This window comes from Pieris rapae, chromosome 15 (assembly GCF_905147795.1).
Source record: "Pieris rapae chromosome 15, ilPieRapa1.1, whole genome shotgun sequence".
Lineage (NCBI taxonomy): Eukaryota > Metazoa > Arthropoda > Insecta > Lepidoptera > Pieridae > Pieris > Pieris rapae.
The window spans coordinates 196715-215968 of record NC_059523.1 but is presented as its reverse complement, the minus strand read 5'-3'; the positions used below and the strand labels follow the sequence as shown (position 1 = coordinate 215968).

General features: G+C 34.0%; 2 protein-coding genes and 1 non-coding gene across 4 annotated transcripts; 2 read left to right on the top strand and 1 right to left on the bottom strand.

Moving 5' to 3' along the window:
* Positions 1-2243, top strand: LOC110996186. Its single transcript, XR_006750708.1, has 3 exons — positions 1-171; positions 2007-2112; positions 2227-2243. It is a non-coding gene; the product is annotated as an uncharacterized LOC110996186 (transcript).
* Positions 2244-4798: 2555 nt separating this feature from the next.
* On the top strand, positions 4799-12329 carry LOC110996187 (sorting and assembly machinery component 50 homolog A). The gene is made up of 13 exons (XM_022263748.2): positions 4799-4943; positions 8548-8655; positions 8860-8982; positions 9901-9996; positions 10210-10294; positions 10540-10669; positions 10760-10865; positions 10944-11031; positions 11107-11288; positions 11371-11523; positions 11611-11731; positions 11800-12010; positions 12210-12329. The coding sequence occupies exons 1-12, from the start codon at positions 4923-4925 to the stop codon at positions 11982-11984; spliced, it is 1398 nt and encodes a 465-aa protein (XP_022119440.2). The 5' UTR covers positions 4799-4922; the 3' UTR covers positions 11985-12010; positions 12210-12329.
* A 1287-nt stretch (positions 12330-13616) lies between these two features.
* On the bottom strand, positions 13617-18847 carry LOC110996194. Of its 2 annotated transcripts, XM_022263760.2 has the most exons (7): positions 18475-18847; positions 17164-17359; positions 16745-16880; positions 15338-15443; positions 14545-14661; positions 14254-14370; positions 13619-13932 (listed from the first exon to the last, which is right to left on the bottom strand). In XM_022263760.2, exons 1-7 carry the CDS (start codon positions 18488-18490, stop codon positions 13805-13807), a joined length of 816 nt encoding a protein of 271 aa, XP_022119452.2. In that variant the 5' UTR covers positions 18491-18847; the 3' UTR covers positions 13619-13804. The 2 variants fall into 2 exon arrangements, with proteins under 2 accessions (XP_045487493.1, XP_022119452.2); XM_045631537.1 differs by lacking the exons at positions 17164-17359; positions 18475-18847 and adding an exon at positions 16974-17129 and having other exon boundaries at positions 13617-13932.
* Between the last annotated feature and the right edge of the window lie 407 nt (positions 18848-19254).

Here is a 19254-nt window from a genome sequence, read left to right as displayed (position 1 = left end):
TCAAGACAGAAATCAAAATCGGTCATTCCGTTTCCAACGTTGCATAGGTGCGCTTGTTCCTGCAGTATTTACTTTAAACGTAAATTTTATAGTGTTGTGTTTTAGACGTTAATAAGTGTTTGTGTGGTGTTAAAGGATTGCATAGTCTAGCTTATTTTTCAGCTTAGTCTGGTGAGTTGTATTATGTATACTATTCCAATATTATATTATTATACTGGTATTTATTTACCAATATATATTATTTTCTGCAAATTTAATTTACTTTATTTCATAAGATTATATTTTTTAGTGAATGCACACACACATTTGTACTTGCATGATTTGAAATAATGTATACCAGTCTCTTAGTATATGAATACGTAATCGAGAAAAAACGAATAATTATCTATAATACAATACGACGAATAATACCTGAGCTTATGTTTGATATTTAGGCACATAGATAACTGAAAATGTTTTTTCGAATTAAAACGCAAAATTATTATTTATTATAAAATACTCTTTAGCCTAATACGACGACGTTACAATTTTTTTAAACAATATGATAGCATGCGGTTTATAAGGAAGCAATTTCGCTGTACATTTTTGCCAATTTCCGCCAATTGTCTGCGAACTTTCTAACGACCACCGCCGCCATAATTATCACTTTCCCGCGCTCTTCTCTCTTCCGGTGTCGTGTTCTTTCTTTGAATTAAACAAATCACGATTTCCTTCTTTTTTTAATACTTAGAGTGTACTATGTTCATTCTTTATGAAAATTTAAATAATATACTTACTAGTATGTTACCTTTATTAAGATTAGGTACATTTTAAATTCATTTTATTAATATTTAGTACTCATACGTGTTATCATGTTATCTTTACAAAAATTACATAAACTTCAAATAAAAGCGTTGAAAGGTAGATTATTCTTAGTAGCTGTAATTTATACCAAAAGTATCCATTATAAATTGCTAGGTATTTGCTAAAAATCAATAACAGTTTCAGTATGAGATATTAGGCAGCCGCTAATTATGAAGCTAATTACATCTGCCTATTTACAAAACAATGAGACGTTAAACGATCGAACGTCACCGACAATACGTTCCTTTTTCGAATTGAGCGGAAGTGTCGATTTCGATTATGGAGCGTCCGCCTGTTTGGCGGGAAGACGGCGCGAGCGCTTCCGTTACACTCGTTTAGGGAAATATACGGCACATGCTCGTGGTAAGAAAAAAATATAGATTAATGGGACATCTGTATGTAAAATATTTTAATTAAGATTAAAAGAGAAAATTTTCAGTGTAATTGCACCAGGTAAATGTTTTGTTTGCTTTCTTTTATATTTTTTAAAGGGTGCAAATCGGTGCACGATTTAGACGTTTTCAAAAAAACTAATTCTGATCAGCGCATGTCGTAGTTATGTTTAGTGATTTTGAGATGAATATGGAAATTGCAATTTAAGAACTCATTAATCGTATAAAATATAAATGGCACCGATAGATATATTCTATTATGCAGCTTACGATACGGATTATTAGTTCAAAGTATTATGTATTGTCATTGCAAGGACGTACATCAATAAACATAATAACATCGGATTTCCGTTACACAAAAATCGGGAAACGCAAATAAAAACTTGTATGGCGACAATACGACGGAAACCGTAGACTATAGAGTATAACGGAAACCGGATGTGGGCCACGCGACTAAACTAATGACAGTTGTTATCTAATATGTACTCGTAGTTAAAACAATATTCACAGAAAAGATTTTGCTAATCATTTTCGTAAATCCGAAGTATCATCCTGCATCTAGCTCAGCGTCATCGAGACCTCAAATGATTACCGATAAGATGTTACGATGGATAACAATTCATAAAATGTATTTCAGTAACGTTTCTAACAGCATAATAAATTTAATTAGCAAGTCACCAACCGCGACTAGTATATCAAAAACATATAAACAAAAACAGAATTACTTATTACTAAAACAAATGAAGAAGTACATTTATATTTTACTTTCAGATGCTCAAAATGCCAACTCAAGCTCGCTGCGATAGAGTTCCCCCCACAGATGGGGTATGGGGCCCGGTAGACCTAAGAATTCTACAAGAAGACGATTTACCTTTAGGTACATTATTTACATTTATTATTTTTTGTACTATATTTGTTCTGGCACACTTTTGTTTCCAGAAATATTAAACACAACAAACCGACTCCTTTAATAAACATTAATTCATTTCAGACCCTCGGAGCTGGTGTCGCGCTGACGTGGGCGTCTGGGTCTCTCGTCGAGGTGGTCTACCTGAACGATTTCCTATGAACGGGAAGGCACTGTGCCTCATGTCCAAAGATATGTTTGCTGCCAGGGTACCGAAGGGCGGGGAAGCTTTACATCAGGTATAAATCCATCAAAGAATATTTTTTCTTGACTGCATGCGAGCATCACAAGACAACTCATCATCAAAACTTTAATGCAGCCATGGGACCATATTCTTATATTACATCTCTTTTTTCAGGACTTCAGACGACGTCTGGCTAAAGCACTTGCTCTACAAGAACTACTAGAAAAACTACAAGCGAAGTGAATGGAAACACTAGATCGTTAATGTTGCATTACTTTTTGTTATATTTTTACCACTTTCAATTAAAAACAGTGATACGTTTTCACGCGGACGTATGAAAATATAAGACGGAAAACATGAGATGAAAAGTTTATGTATCGTCCAATTTTTTCACCTGTTCAACACTAATCCTAAAGCAAATTAGGAAAAAGATTGCGAATGTGAATGTGTCTATCATTAGTCGTAAAGAAAAGTTTATGAGGAAAAATGGTAAACTATCTACATTTCCTTTCATTTAATATAATATTATAAATATGAAGTTATTAGCTTAATAGGACAAAACCGTCTTAAAGAAGGAATCGTATTTCATAAGTAGAATCACGTTGTTATTTTTTTATTACGGCAATTTTATTTGTCTTAGAAATAGGTAACCTTAGCGTAATATAATACATAGTTATTATCACTTAAATATACAACATATTCCACGTCGCAACGGGCACCCCCTAGTGAAATGTTTTATTTGCAACTTGTTTTAAGTTCCTACGACTGTATGTGTATATTGTATAACGTAAAATAAAAGTATTTTTGTAAGCACTTATTATACTTATTACGGTGGTCTAAAATGGCCATAAAAAGGTATCTCATTCTGTATGTAGGTTGATCCTTATGATTATCGTTTACGGAAAAAGGCGTCTAATTCATTTATCATTTTCTTAACGCGCAAGTAAGATAGTGATAATTTTATTATTAAGTTTCACCTATGTATCGTCGGGATTTGAAATTTCGAGTATTGTCACTCTTATTTTAAGTAGATAAATAAAATTGTAAATTAGTTAAAATCTAGTCAAGCATAATTGTAAATAAAATGTTGCTGCACTCTCGGTATGATCTATTATTTTTAATATTGATTATTTATTTTATGGCTTAAACTTTGAATTCGTTGGTAAAAAGTAAGTAAACGAAGACAAATCTCCTCTATGAAAACTCTAGTTTGTAGCGTAACATCTACTAAGTATATTCATACGAAATTAAAATTTAAGAATCATTATGATGACGTCTTGAATCGCGTTATCAGTCTTTCTGAGTGCCGAAATGTTATTCTCCTTGAAGGAATAGCATTACTTTCTTACTCGAAACATACCCTCTGTGGACGAATTAGAAAGGCATTAAAAAACCCCAAAAATCAACTTCATAACCTCGTCTACTGTGTTTTTATTAGTATTACACTGAATTATAACCAGATTATAATTACTTAACCTACTGAGAAAGAATTTATTGGCAAAAAGTATTTACAATATTCACAGCCTATATAGAAATTATAATAATTATTATTAAAATAGAAAACTAAAATAAGTTCCAGCGAGCACCTTCAATGCTGTATTGCCTCCTTATTCATTGATTGAAGAACGCACCATCTGTATTGAAATATATAGGTAAAGATGCAACTTACTAGATAGCCTATGAAAACCAACGAGACCTCAAACAGGAGAGCCTGGATGTCTTCATCAACGCCCTGGCGAGACGCTTGTTTGAGGGTGCGGTCCTTCCAGCACCTCCAGAATCTGGCTTCGCTCCACACCAGGCCTCCCGACCGCCGCCGAGACCTCCCGCACGAGCTAGTGCGCACGGAGGATCCAGTAACCAAAGGAAGTCCCTACGCACTCCCCACCCCCACTGACACACAACAAGAAGGATGCGAAAGCGCTCCACAGCACTTACAAAGCCCAGGGCCGCTCCAGGTCCGCCACAACGCCGCCGTTGAGCGGGGCGCGAAACTGATACCCCCCGCAAGCTCACGGGCGTAACGGGGCTCCCGGCGCCAACCACGGGTGCAGCGCGGAAGATAGCAACGATGTACCAATGAAAACGAAATAATGTAGAGTGTAGACTGCTATTGCTTTTTCATGTCTCAAAGTAAAAAAACTCACATGCATATAATAAAAAGCCGTGTTTTTATACATTATTTAATTCAGTAAATAGGCAGTAGGTCCAATAAAACCCCTTGGCCCCAAGAAATATCGTATCGTGCTTGCGTTCGATTATGCAGATAGCTCGCATTTTATAAGTAATTTGCTTTCACAGTCAAGTAGTTAATAGTGAAAATTCTTATCGCTGTTTGTATCAATGCTACCACGTGATTACAGTTTCTAAAATGATGAAATATAATTTACAATCGTTTTGATCACAAGTCATCTTGAACTTCGGATTTGGAGTGTCCTTCAGAGAGTATTAACAAACATATGATGAAAACAATATATGTCAATTGTCATCTGTCAATGTGAAAAATATTTATGTAATTAAAAAACAAGAAAAATTCAAAATTAACTTTGGTATTCTTTAATAAAAAATTTAACAGAATATTAAATTTTAAACAGAAATGGGCACAGTGCACGCAAAGGTAAGTGTTTTTTCAGACGAATGTCTTTCCTCAAAGGTTAGGAAAACAAAATAGCCGCATTGAAACCTGTAAAGTTTTTAAACAGGTCGACTCGAAAGATAGATCAGTTTTATAAAGCTTTTATTTAATTATAGGGAAATACATTACTTTTCTGTAAGACATATTTTTTAAATCAACTTGACAACTTTACTTCATTTTTCTTATAATAGGTTTGTTGCCATGGCAACTTCTTTTATGCCAGTATGTACATACTTCACCAGTATATACATACTTCACACCCTCTTTAGTTTTTTTTTTAAAGAATTTATGTAAATAAATTCTTTAAGCCCAATTGTAAACTGAGTTCTTTAAGTCTAGGGCCAAATAGTGGTTTCGTTAACATATCAGCTAACTGTAGATCTGTGGAAACATGTTCTACTGTAAAGTCTCCATTACCAACACATTCTCTAATAAAGAAATGTTTAAGTTTAATATGCTTAGTACGCTTATGGTATTCATAGCGTGGATTAAGCGCGAGCTTTACAGTTGATTCATTGTCTAACTTCAATACTGGACGTACTGGAGTTTTTGTAAGTTGGCGGAGTAGAGAATTAAGCCACAAAATTTCTTGTGCTGATTCACTAGCTGCTATTAACTCTGCCTCTGTAGATGAGATGGAGACAGTTGCTTGTTTCTGACTTCTCCAGCTAATTGCAGCTCCAGAAAATAAGTTAATCATTCCGGACGTTGATTTCCCACTTTCTGGATCTCCACCATGATCTGCGTCACTATAGCAGACTAAATGACCGGGAGATCTTTGTGAGTAAGTTAAACCGTTATTTTGCGTGCCTTTTAAATAACGGAAAATGCGTTTTACCAACATAATATCCTTTTTGGTAGGTGAATCAAGTTTTCTGGAAGCGACACCTACAGCATATGATATATCAGGTCTCGTACCTACAGATAAATATGCCAAAGCACCTACTGCTTGTCTATACGGAAAATTTATATTGATACTAACTTCTTCTTCCGTCTCAGTTTCTTTTATTATTGGTGTTGGTGCTGATTTACAATTCGACATTGCATATTTTTCTAAAACTTTCCTTGTGTAAGCCTTCTGACATAGTGTAATAGTCTTGTCTTTGCATATGTTTATTTCCAATCCAAGAAAATACGAAGCAGGCTTTATTGTTATTTTAAATCTGGTTTGTAATTGCTTAATGAATTCATCACCCGCTGTGCTTGTGTTATATGCTACAAGTCCATCGTCTACGTAAAGACCAATGAAAACTTTAGTTTGTCCTTTATTTCTAATATATAAACAAGGATCCGCTTCACTCTGCCGAAATCCAGATGTTTGTAAAAACTCAGCAATACATGAATTCCAACAACGTGGAGCTTGCTTGAGTCCGTATAAACTGCGTTTCAACTTGCAGACTCGTTTCAATGGTACATTTGCATCTATCATCAATGCTCTTGCTTTTTCTAATAGGGTACGGTTTTTACGTTCAGCAACTCCGTTTTGGTGTGGAGTATAAGGTGCGGTAAGACGTCTTTGAATGCCACACTGTTTTAAGTAGGTGTCAAACTGCTTATTAATATATTCAGTCCCGTTATCAGATTGTAAAAACTTAATTTTGTTACCTGTGTGTGTTTCCGCTAACTCTTTGAACTCTTTAAATTTTTCAAGTACTTCGCTCTTATTTTTCATTAGATAAACTCTACAGTATCGACTATAGTCATCTATGAAAGTAACAAAGTATTTATTTCCGCTTATGGTGGGCGTTTGAATAGGACCACACACATCGCTGTGAATGATTTGTAAACATTCTGTCGTTATTTGAGTTGTTTTATTACGTGGAACAGGTTCACGGTGCAGTTTTGCTTGTATGCATACTTCACAGTCATTCAAATCTTCTGATGCATCAAAATTTAAACCAATTAAGTTTTCATGTCTACGTGCATATTTCAGATCATTTACGTTCATGTGACCCAGTTTTCTATGCCAGTCTTTAATACTTGATAAAGTTGTTGATTTCTTCGGAAGAGAACTTGTAACCTCATCATTATTGACTAAACAGTTCCTTTCATGTTGAACTGGATACACATAGTAAAGACCGTCTTTTTGTTTATATGCAGTTATATTTATTTTGTTTTTAGGGTTAGTTACAATAGCTTTATTTTTAGTAAATAGCACTGAGCAACCAGCATCTGTCATCTTACTTACGGACAGTAAATTAGTACAAAGGTTCGGTACGTATAAAGTATCTTGTAAGCGTGTTATTACCTTACTGTTGCCGTTTTTTGTTATAAAGGAAACTATTCCTTTTCCTTTAATCTCTGCAGTGTATTCGTCCGTCGCAAAGTTAAGTTTTCTGGATGTACTATCTATTGTTTTAAATAAGTCTCGTTGATAAGTCATATGAGACGTGCAACCACTGTCTAAAACCCATGTGTTGTTTTTAAGTTTCTTATTATTTGTAAGAAAACACTGCATTATGTAATTATTTTTATGGAAAGAATCAAATTTCTTAGCCTGTTTACCTTTATTTTCCTTCCAGCAGTTTGAACAAATTTTATGGTGTTTGTGTTTAAAGATATTACCTCTTCGTTTACAAACTTTACACGATGCATATAAAGCTTCTTCTTGAAAAGAGGATTCAGGTTCGACGTCATTGGTTATATTGTGATTATGACGAGCTTCATATTCTTCGAGTATTTTAATTTTCAGCTCTTCAGGCTTAGGAAGAACATCTCGTGATTCAATAGCGACTCTGAAGTTCTCGTATTCTTTGGAGAGGCTGTATAGCATTAATATTGTTAAAAGGTCTTCGTTGATAATTATGTCCATGTCTGCCAGTTTGTTAACTATATCCATGAATTTGTTTAAATGACTTTGTATTTCATGACCATCTAATTTTGTTAGGATTAGTTGTTTCAGTAAAAAAGCTTTACGGGCAGGTCCTTTGCTTGCATAAATTTCTTTTAGTGTACTCCAAACGGCTTTTGCAGATAGGCATTTTTTAATTTGGTTAAGCTCAGAGGGAGATATCATAAGAATTAGTTCCGATCTAGCTTGTCTGTCACCTTCTGTTTCTGCTGCACTTGGATCTTTACTCAAAGGAGTTTCAATGTATTTCCATAATTTGTTTCTTACTAAGACTGCTTCAGCTTGTATTACCCATGTATCATAGTTTTCTTTTGTAAGAGGATCTATTCTTGCGATCGACATTTTGTGTTTCGCTTTTTCTTTTTTTTGCTTTAGGAACCACGCTCTGCTACCATGTAAAGTTTTTAAACAGGTCGACTCGAAAGATAGATCAGTTTTATAAAGCTTTTATTTAATTATAGGGAAATACATTACTTTTCTGTAAGACATATTTTTTAAATCAACTTGACAACTTTACTTCATTTTTCTTATAATAGGTTTGTTGCCATGGCAACTTCTTTTATGCCAGTATGTACATACTTCACCAGTATATACATACTTCACAAAACCCCTAGTTTAAATATCCCTACGAATTTTTGTTTTTATCTCCCATTATAAAGAGAAGACAACTTATTTGTATGTTTGTTATATATCTTAAAATGTGTTCAACTGTTTTGAATAATAAATGTTTTTTAGGCACAAGCTGACAATGTAAGCACAGTGGGGGGTTTGTTTGAGCTTGATGAACCAGAAACATTGGAAGTGGCTATCCCAAAACCCACAATTAAACTTAATGGAGTCAGGGTAAGGTTATATAAGGTTATACAAGGATAATGTTTGTTTAATTTATTTTTAATAATGATATTGCATTTAAATAAGTTTTTTTTTGTTTTGAATTTACTATCCTGAAATTGTTTAAAGCACATTAGTGGAGAACTTGGTTCACAAATTACCGTAACCTTTTGTGTTTGCATGCATTTTTATGAATAAAATATCTCGTTTTTATAGGCACGTGTTGACAGAGTCCATGTAGATGGATTAAGTAGGACAAAAGATGATATTGTCCGTAGTGCAGTTGATGAACTGTTCCATGCTACAGATTTTGAAGATGTCATTTTGAAAGCACACAAGGTAATCATCAAACATTCTAGTGTTATTTATTATCTAAAGTATATAAATGAATTACAGTTTGAATAATCTTAAAATATTTGTGGTAAGTTCAGAGAAACTATAAATAATAAAAAAAATACTAACAACAATTGAATTTTTATTAAAAACTGTTGCTAGTTGGTAAATATTTGATGTCTTCTTAAAAAAAACATATGTGCAATTCACACATGGTAGAAGTGAAACCTTCAAAAACATTTTTTTTATTATTAATCATATTCCATTATCTAAATGTGTGTGTTCTTTTAAAACAGTAAATTTTAATGATAAATTTTAATTTATAAGTTTAATATAAATTTTTAATTTGGGAAAAACTAAAACATCGAAAGTTTGAAATTCAATCAAATGAAAAAGCGACAGTAAAGAGAGGCTGTATAATGCCTGCTATCTCATTTTCTCCCACGTTAAATCATATGATGAATTGATGTTTCTGTCTCTCTTTACCGCTGCATCCGGTTTGAAATCACGACGATTCGAAAGAAGTTTATCTATCTCATTTTCTCCCACGTTAAATCATATGAATTAATGTTTCTGTCTCTTTTTACTGTCGCTTTTTCGTTGCATCCGGTTTGAAATCACAACGATTCTAAAGAAGTTTCACTTCAATAAAAAAAATTGCGATTAGTTTTGAGTTGTGATTCATATCTAAGTTTAAGGTTCAATATCTTTTGTCTGTTTAAAAAAATAAAAAAAATTGCGATTAGTTTTGAGTTGTGATTCATATCTAAGTTTAAGGTTCAATATCTTTTGTCTGTTTAAAAATAAAAGTTTGATAACACAAACAAATAGTAGTAGGTAGTAGTAAGATCACCAGATCATGTAGTGTCTTATAAAAACTATTATACAAATATAAATTAATAGTGACTTATATAAATACTTCAGGCTCGCCGCTCCCTAGATTCATTGGGATGCTTCAAAGATATCGGTGTATATATTGATGTTTCCAATGGTCCTGGATCTACACCTGAAGGCTTAGAGGTATACATTTTTTTAACTATTACTTTAAAGCAAAATCCCAAACAATGCCATACTGACATCAAGTTTTGTGTTTTATGTGCACCTAAGCGTTTGTGTCTTTAGTTTTAGATCTTCTCCCTAAAATCTTTGTGCCAAATATGTAACTGAAATTTCAGTATGCAGTAGCTTTAAAGTTTGGAAAGTAATTTAAATACAAATATTCATTACTTTCAGGTGACATTTCAAGTGCGTGAGTTGTCACGTATAGTGGGAGGTATCAATACAACTGTTAGTGAAAATGAAGGGAATTTAGTTTTAGGTACGTCTTAACATAACTATCATTCATAAAAAGCTTACTTGTATCCAGCTTGCCTTCACAGTTATGTTGTTTAATAATATATTCAATATCCACTGTAAAATATCCTCAGAAGGTAGTTGCATTGTCACTCAATGGAATGAAACTTTTGTTTGGGCCTACTATACGTAAATGTCATGATTTCAAACTATTTTTTCATGTTTATATCATTCTATTATTGATTAAGAAACATGTTTTCACTCGTCTAGGGGTCCGTCTGCCGAATGTGGCGGGTCGTGGTGAACGCGTGTCGGCAGAATACAGCGTCGGTCACCGAAGTTCGTCCAATTTCAGCGTGGCTGCCACCAAGCCTTTCCCAAAGAGTGCACTGCAACCAGTGTAAGCTATTCATTATATTGTTTAAAACAAATTAACGTGTCCCGTTTAGAAATTATGTTTTTGTATTGGATTCGGTTGCTTAATTTTCAGCGTGACCACATCGGTGTACCAACAGAATCATGAATATCCATGGTCTGGGTACAGGCTTTTGGATCGAGGTGTCTTGTTGGATATCGCCTTTAGGACTTCACCCGCTGTGAGTTTTTCAATATTATAAGCGAACAAGAAAATCAGAATGAAGTTGTGTGAATTTAGTTTGAATTAATAATTTCAGACCAAACATAACCTTCAATGGGAGGGCATGGTGCGCGATGCCTCCGTCCTCAGCAAAACTACCAGCTTCAAGGTTAGGGAGAGCAGTGGTAAGAGAGATGTTAAGAATATTATGATATGAAGAAAAATGTTATGATGATTATTGAAATATTCGTTTCTTCTAGGTCCAGTGCTCAAGTCGGTGATCCGGCACATCGTGACAGTGGACCACCGGGACGAGGCCATCTTTCCCACCCACGGTACGTGGGTTCAGTTCTCGAGCGAGTTGGCAGGATTAGGAGGGGGCGTGGCCAACATCAAGACGGAGCTGCAGGCCGAGGCTAACAAGGAGATTGTGCCCGGTGTTGTAAGTGTACTTTGATTTTTTTATCTGTTTGTCTGTCTGTATATACACAAACGTGAATTGCGACCCTTTTTATTTGTCTCAGGTCGTCCAGCTGACAGGCGCAGCCGGAGTGCTGCACGACGTGTTCGGGACGGAAATACCGGAGCTCTTCTATTTAGGCGGCCCCGCCACCATCCGCGGCTTCCAGCAGAGAGGCGCCGGGCCGCACTGCGATGGCCTCGCCACCGGCGGCACGGTGAGTGGGCCGCCTTCATCATCACATTCTTGTAACGATTTTAATATTAATAATTAACTATCTCTTGGCGATGTGGCTTGTCATCAGATGTACTGGGCGTCCGGTCTACACCTGTACACGCCTCTCCCCTTCCAGCCGGGGAAGGGAGGCTTGGGAGAGCTGTTTAGATCTCACCTGTTCCTCAACGGAGGCTGTCTGGCACATCCAGGTGAATATTGTATCGAAACTCCGCATAGAAAACGATCAAAATATAATAAAAATCCCATCTGTCCGCAGAAGAGAAGGCGCAAGCCATAATAGAGTCTCTGTCCGCCGTGCGAGTGTCGTGCGGGGCGGGAGTGGCCCTTCGCCTGGGGCAGGTGGCTCGCGTCGAGCTCAACTACTGCTTCCCTCTGCGGGCGGCGGCGGGGGACGCGCCCGCGCCCGGCATCCAGTTGGGCGTTTCTGCGCATTTCCTATAGACTCCATCAGACCTCTGATGCAGAAGGTGGGCAATTATGTTTTTATGAATACAATCACATTGGTCTGGCAATATGTCCTTATTTATATTATGAACTGCTAATTGTTAAACTATTGATAACGTGTGTATGTATTTATGGAATGACTAAATAAAATAAAAATTTCTATATCAATGTAATTGACTACTGTTGATGGTTTTAATTATATTTTTTTTATTTTGCTTTCAGGTGGTAGCAATGAATACTTATATATACATATATATATATATATATAATTCAGACGAACTAAAATGTAAATTATTAGTCCTATTACAAATAGTGTTGATGTAATTAATATAGTTAGCGAAATTGTTGTATTATTTCCCTTTCCCAAGTAAACTGAGTACAAACAGGATTTTTAATTTTTCCTATTCTATTGAAACAAAGGAGAAGCAAATTAAGAAATATCACAAATGAAACCGCAATTTTTATTAACGCTATCTAAATTTATTTTATCTGTATATCCAGCTATTTACAAGAGGTCGCTCCACAGCCGATGGTGACATTCAATAAATTTCCGAAATTTTAAATGCTTGGGAAAATACTCATTATGCCATTGGAGTTTTTTGAAGTGAAACTTCTTTAGAATCGTTGTGATTTCAAACCGAATGCAACGGAAAAAGCGACAGTAAAAAGAGACAGAAACATATATTCATAAGATTGACGTGGGAGAAAATGAGATAGAAAGATAAACTTCTTTAGAATCGTAATTTCAAACGGGATGCAATTGAAAAAGCGACAGTAAAAAGAGACAGAAACATTAATTCGTAAGATTTAACGTGGGAGAAAATGAGATAGCAGGCATTATACAGCCTCTCTTTACTGCCGCTTTTTCATTTGATCGAATTACAAACTTTCGATGTTTTAGTTTTTGCCAAATTAAAAATTTATATTAAACTTATAAATTAAAATTTATCATTAAAATATACTGTTTTAAAAGAACTTACACATTTAGATAATGGAAAATGATTAATTTATATTTGATTAATAATAAAAAAAATGTTTTTGAAGGTTTCACTTCTACCATGTGTGAATTGCACATATGGAACCATGCCTGAGCGATAGAATTCTAAATGTAAATGGAGCTATATCACAGGGATTGTCTATTAATATAGGTGTACCGCAAGGCTCCATACTTGGTCCCTTTTTATTCCTCGTCTATATAAATGACCTAGCATTTCTTGTGAAGGAGCTTCTCGAGATAGTGCTATTTGCCGATGACACTGCGCTTTTTTTTTATTATTATTATTTAATGTAAAACGACGAAATCCATCACTTGAGAATGTAAACAGTACCATCTCCAGTGAAGTTCACTGTAATGCAAATAATCTTAAGCTAAACGAAAAGAAGACACAATGCATTAAATTTGTAACACATGAAAAAGGTGTCTCAAATAATAATTAAAGACGAGGAATAGATATAGACTATTATCATCACATTTCTGGATCTATAATATTAATTATAGATCCAGAAATGTGTAAACAGTATACACATTTTAAAAACTGCTACCGGTTTTGATTAATAGCTCAACTCAGAATTTTGTAGACAAACATACATATTATACACTTACGAAGTTAAGCCGAGTGCTTCCAAGCCTAAATACATCGCACTCAAATGTCCAATTCCAACGATATCAGAAACCAATAAAGTGACGATCGCAGACGGTCATAATGAATTAAATTTTATGAGAGATTTGTTTTGAAAGAAATCAAACTCTTAAATGTCTTGGGTCTAATTTAGTATATTTATTCCATGTTCATTAATCAAACATTATTTTCACATCGTTATAAATGTAGGTTAGATAAATCAGTGTCAAAAAATATAGAAGACAGTAAAATTGCCTGCGCCGGCGCAAGGAAGACGGTGGGAAGTAGGTATAATCCCTCTCTGGGACAAGTTGATGAAATCCAATCTGAAAAAAATATCTTATTGAGATTATATAATGGACGACACAGTATGGCTAAAGGTTGACATTATAAAAGAAAGAAGAATTACATATACACAATATATGTTATAATAAATTCCAAAATAAAAGTCGTCAAGTATTTTCATCATCCTTCTTCAGAATTCGTTTTAAATTCGCTACTCAGACAGTCCCTAAGACTTAATAAAAGATACGAACGTTAGATGCTATAATTAATGAATAGGAATGAGTCTTTTATCATGTCATAATGCTATAGCTTTTTATTATTTTTTATCTAACTATTTATATGTCTGTAAGTATTCATCTCACCAAATCTCGATTTTGGTGTTGCTACGAGCTGTAGTAATTGCGCTTCGCTGATGTCGAGAACTCTACATTTAACGTATAAATAGCTCGATGCCGCTACGGTGCTCAGCCAGCTGGCCACTGAAAATAAACGTACACAAATATTTTATTATTTATCGCAAATTTCATTTAATTATCGGGTATTTTTTTAAAAATGCAACACAATAGGTATTTCAAGAACTAAGAGACTCGATAGGTGAATTGAAACGTGAGTATTATCAAAGGGATTTACAATTAAAATAGAAATGAACTTACCGAGGACCAATGCGGTGAAGACGTCGGACACATACAAGGCCCCTTCTGCTTCCCGCAGCAAATTACAGCAGTCCACATATAACAACACTAACGCTGCAACTTTGCTGGTGGTTCGGCCTATTGTTAGAAAATGTTGTGTTCGTGAATGCTATGTGTATCATAGGCTCTATGAAATCAACTATCGAGACAATTGCAATGGAACCCAGGTATAAAAAATGTAATTGTACGTGTTATTATAAATTATTTAAAAATTATATATGTGTTTTTAGGATAAGTCCTAACTGTCAAACTCAGAGCCGTTCATTAATTCAATATCTCTAATTTTAAGGATAGATATATTTCAAACGTAACATTTCTTAACATCAAATTTAATTATTTACTGAATAGTCTAAGCTAGCCAGGCTAGCTAGTTTTAATATCCAGCCGCAAAAAGTTAAAGGGATTGCAAAAGAAGTAAGTGAAACAAAAATGTATTCATTAAAACAATGATGAACTAACTAGAACTAACACAATACCTAATTAACAACATAAGTCTCGCCAATTTGCCTTTACCTATTTGTTTAAAAAAATAACCAAACACTTTTATTTACAAATTTCGATTTATTAATGATAATCATAGAAAACGAGGTTTCCCTTTCAATTTCTGATTTCTTTATTTAAACTGTTAGGTAGAGAAACCCTACTTTTATGCTTTTACTACATACATATTGTACACAATCGATTGATATTAAACATCTTCTTGGCCTAAATTTAATATTGAGCCAGAGATCATCAATATACTATATTTACTTACTGTTCTGCGTCTTTGATGCACCACAAATGCCCACTAAATAGGGCAAAACTGCAGTAACTGCTGCTGTTTTTAAATCTTCCATTGAAGGGGTCGGAGCTTTGCCGCACTAAAATAAATTAGTTTTGTTATATGACATTACAATTCAATATGATAGCAGGCAACGAGTAAAATAATACTTAAAAAATATCGAGTATATATTTTCCTTTATAATTTTCATGAGCTATTTTAATTATCGTGTTTTGTTTTGATTGCAATAATGATATTCTCGGGATGATTGTTACATTTCGTTTATTTCGTTAGAAATCGAAAGAATCCGTTAACTCTTAAGCAATAAAGCAACCGAGTACTCTTGGTACAATTATTTACTAAAAAGTTTCATTCACATAAAATATGTTTTTGCTTAAATATGACGGTGAATATACCAGAGGCGGCTTTACTCATTGCGAGGCTCCGGGCAGTCTTTGCGCCCTTTGTCCTTCGTGAAAAGTGTGTGATGAGAAATAAGGTCTGGAATCTGGATGTTTGGCTTAGGTATTTGTATTAAAATTTAAATTAATATGAAACCAAATATACTCTCATGAAGAGCCTCAAACCTAGGATGGCAACTTGCGCTCACATTGTCTACAGTGACATAAAATTTGTTTATTTTGAGAATTTCTTTCAAAATCAATTGATGAGCTTCATCTTCCCTTTCATAAGCAAAATGCCTTTTGACTTCTTTGTCAACATCATTTACCTCGGCTATTTCCCTGGCTATTACAAGGGATAACTGAAAACCATTTCATCGATAATTTAAGTAAATTGATTCATCCTCACTGTTTTTATTTAATGATTGCGGCAGCCATGATGATATGGAAGGAATATTTTCAGCTAGATCAGGATTAGAGTCAATTTCAGTCAATAAATGTTTTGTAGAGGTTTCTTGATCATCACTTTTTATATATTTATATAAATATCCACGTTGATTTCCTTTTACCTGCTTTCTGTTGATAGCTCGTTCTCTTTTTGAACTACCTGACTTAAGTTTTCTACCCGCATCACGATCACGGGAACTCATTTCGTAAATCTCGTTTTGTTTGGGACAATCAGTCAAAAAAATTTTTGTATTTACATTAAATACTATAATTCACACTTTTCCAGCGCTCTATAGCGAAAACTTTGAATACTATAACAACAACAATTTATTTTATAATATTACCGTTTTGCCTTAATGAGTAATTAAGGATCAATATCAAAAGCTTTAGATTTAAAAAAAAAAGTTGAAAATCGATATTTTTTAAAGCTTGGGTTGTTGCGCGAGGCCCCCGCAAGAGCCTTGCTGCCCCGCCCTGTTAGCCACCCCCTAAGGCCGCCACTGATAGATACCAAAAAATGTTCGTGAAATCCGTATTAGTTTCTCAAACTTACCAATAAAAGATGTATTACTGGTATAGTAAGCAAGGATAATACATAGTTGCATCCAACAAGTAGAGGTGTAGCACCATTCGCATAGAGAGACAGAGATAACCACCCACACGGACCACTTGAGCTGGCCAGCATTGCACTTAAAAGTACAGAAATCGATAAAATAAAAATCTCATGGTATGAAATATTCTAAGCTAACCACGAAATTGAAGTTACTTGTATAGTAGCTTACTTTTACTTCAAGATTCAAATCTATATTGTCGTGTATAAGGGTAAGTTTCAGAAACGAGACTTAGTGGTAAAGTGTGACTCCGGTACGTCAAAAAATGTATTTGATATTATCCTACGGGAGTCATAGTTCGCACTAAGTCTCGTTTTATAAATATCAGGGTGATCAAATGGTGTAAACTAAATAGACTCACCCCTCCATAACACGTCTGTCAAGTGCCACAGATAGTGCATTGACAGTGACGGCACATAAAATAACGCTAGCAATATTGGCGTGGAAGGCTGTCAAAAAGTAAACTCTGGCGCGAAGCGGTTGAAATGGAAGGCGCCCAGAGTTGAAGTAGATACAGGATAAAGGGAGGTAGCTGGTGTATTCCGTGTGGAAAAAGCCTATAGAGGAATTCATTTACTTATATTCTTACTTAAAAGTTAAAATCTAATACGATGGATAAGAAAATATATAATCTTCTTAAAGAAACTCAGCCAAAGTGCGAAAAACTCGTAAGGTTACGATGACATCTCAATCAGTTTTCGTGAAATCTTAAATAAATCTAACGTTAGCAAGTCTACCAAAAGTTTTTGCACACGGGCGGATGATGTATATTGAAAATATATTAATTAATTTATTATAAATACTATATAATCATGTATAGTTTTTATTCGTTTTAAAATGAGAACATATTTCGCTTATTATTGTTATATTTTGGCCTATAAAGGTAATTATATTAATATATATTGTTAATTTTTTTTAAAAAATACGATACTAATTTTATATACGCTGACCAAGGATTTGACTTAAGAGTGCTTTAATTGAATGATCGACATTAATAAAAAGAAGCGTGGTAAAAAAAGATACTAACAGTAGTAAGTAATTATGCTTACTTGATAAACTAAATATAAATTTGAAATAAATGTAAGATATTGCATGCGTTATGTGAGATGGATTTGAGATATAGGTAATAAAAAAAACATTATGTTAAAAATATCTATGTACATTCTTTATATTATTTGTTATCGAAATTCGTTTATGGAAATATATTTATTCGAATATGATATACATCTTATTTCAGAACGTTTTAATGTCTCGGTTTTAATGTGTTTCTCAGTCTAAAATAAAATAATGTTAAATGAGTTTCTTTACTACTATGATACTAAATGGTATTAAAACTAAATTACAAACCTTAATTATTTCAAATATCTATTTATTTCCTAACACGTGGACTTAAATTTAAATTTGCTAATTAAATATCTAAGTCGGCACCAGGTAGATGGTACCGCTGACCCCAGAGCTGGTGCTTGCCTCGCTCAACGAATAAGTATCGCAATACAGAGATGAAATGAACGTGGTAGAAAGTGAATTTGAAATTAAATGAAATTGGAAAGCAATAAAAAAGGTTTTTTTATAAATACATAGTTTTGATGCGACATATGTCTTTTAAATATTCTAAGGAAGTCAGACAAATTGTTCATCAAGCTTATGTTAAACGAAGTAAAATGATTATTACACGTTTGATTGTGCATTTTGTTAAACTACGTGTGCATGCTTAAAATTTGCCTCCGGAAGCCCCATATTTTGGCGCCAGAATTGCCATCGCCACCGCTGCTAGAGCACCAAAAAGAACCCATCGTTTCTTAAATTCACACCATAAATCCACTCTATATTCACTTTTAAAAGCCTTGTAATGCTTTTCTTGCTTACAAACAAGTAGCGTAGCGCTAGAACTCTGCATTTTATACAAAAAAAAAATTTATAAACACATTTTTAGTGGTGGTGGGTTGACCGTTCAAGAGTTTAGATATCTATAGTATTTTAAGCCTTTGCAAAGTAAACGTAATATTATTCAAAAGGAAAATCAATTAAACATGCAAAAGGAATTTTGAAATACCGCGCTGCGCAGTGCGCATCTGCATTGCAACAGATCCGTCATTTAAACAGTTAAGAACCACAGCTAATAATGCTATGCTTCGATGTCTCTGGATATAGAATGTTTTCTATGACAGTTCATATTGACTTATGTAGGTACTAGGTAAACACCATTTCTTATTAGTTTTTAAATAATTTTGTAACGTATATAAAAAAACAACAGATTTTACATATTTATCATTGTTAAATTTAATTATTTAATATTGTGTTTTCGAATTTTGATTTACGATGGAGGACGTTTTTCAGAAATTAAAAAGTGTCAGTAAAAACAGTGTTGATAATCTCATTAAATGGATGAAAGATTGTAAGCAATAATATATAAAGAAACGTAGTAACTTACATTATATAAATATTTAATAAG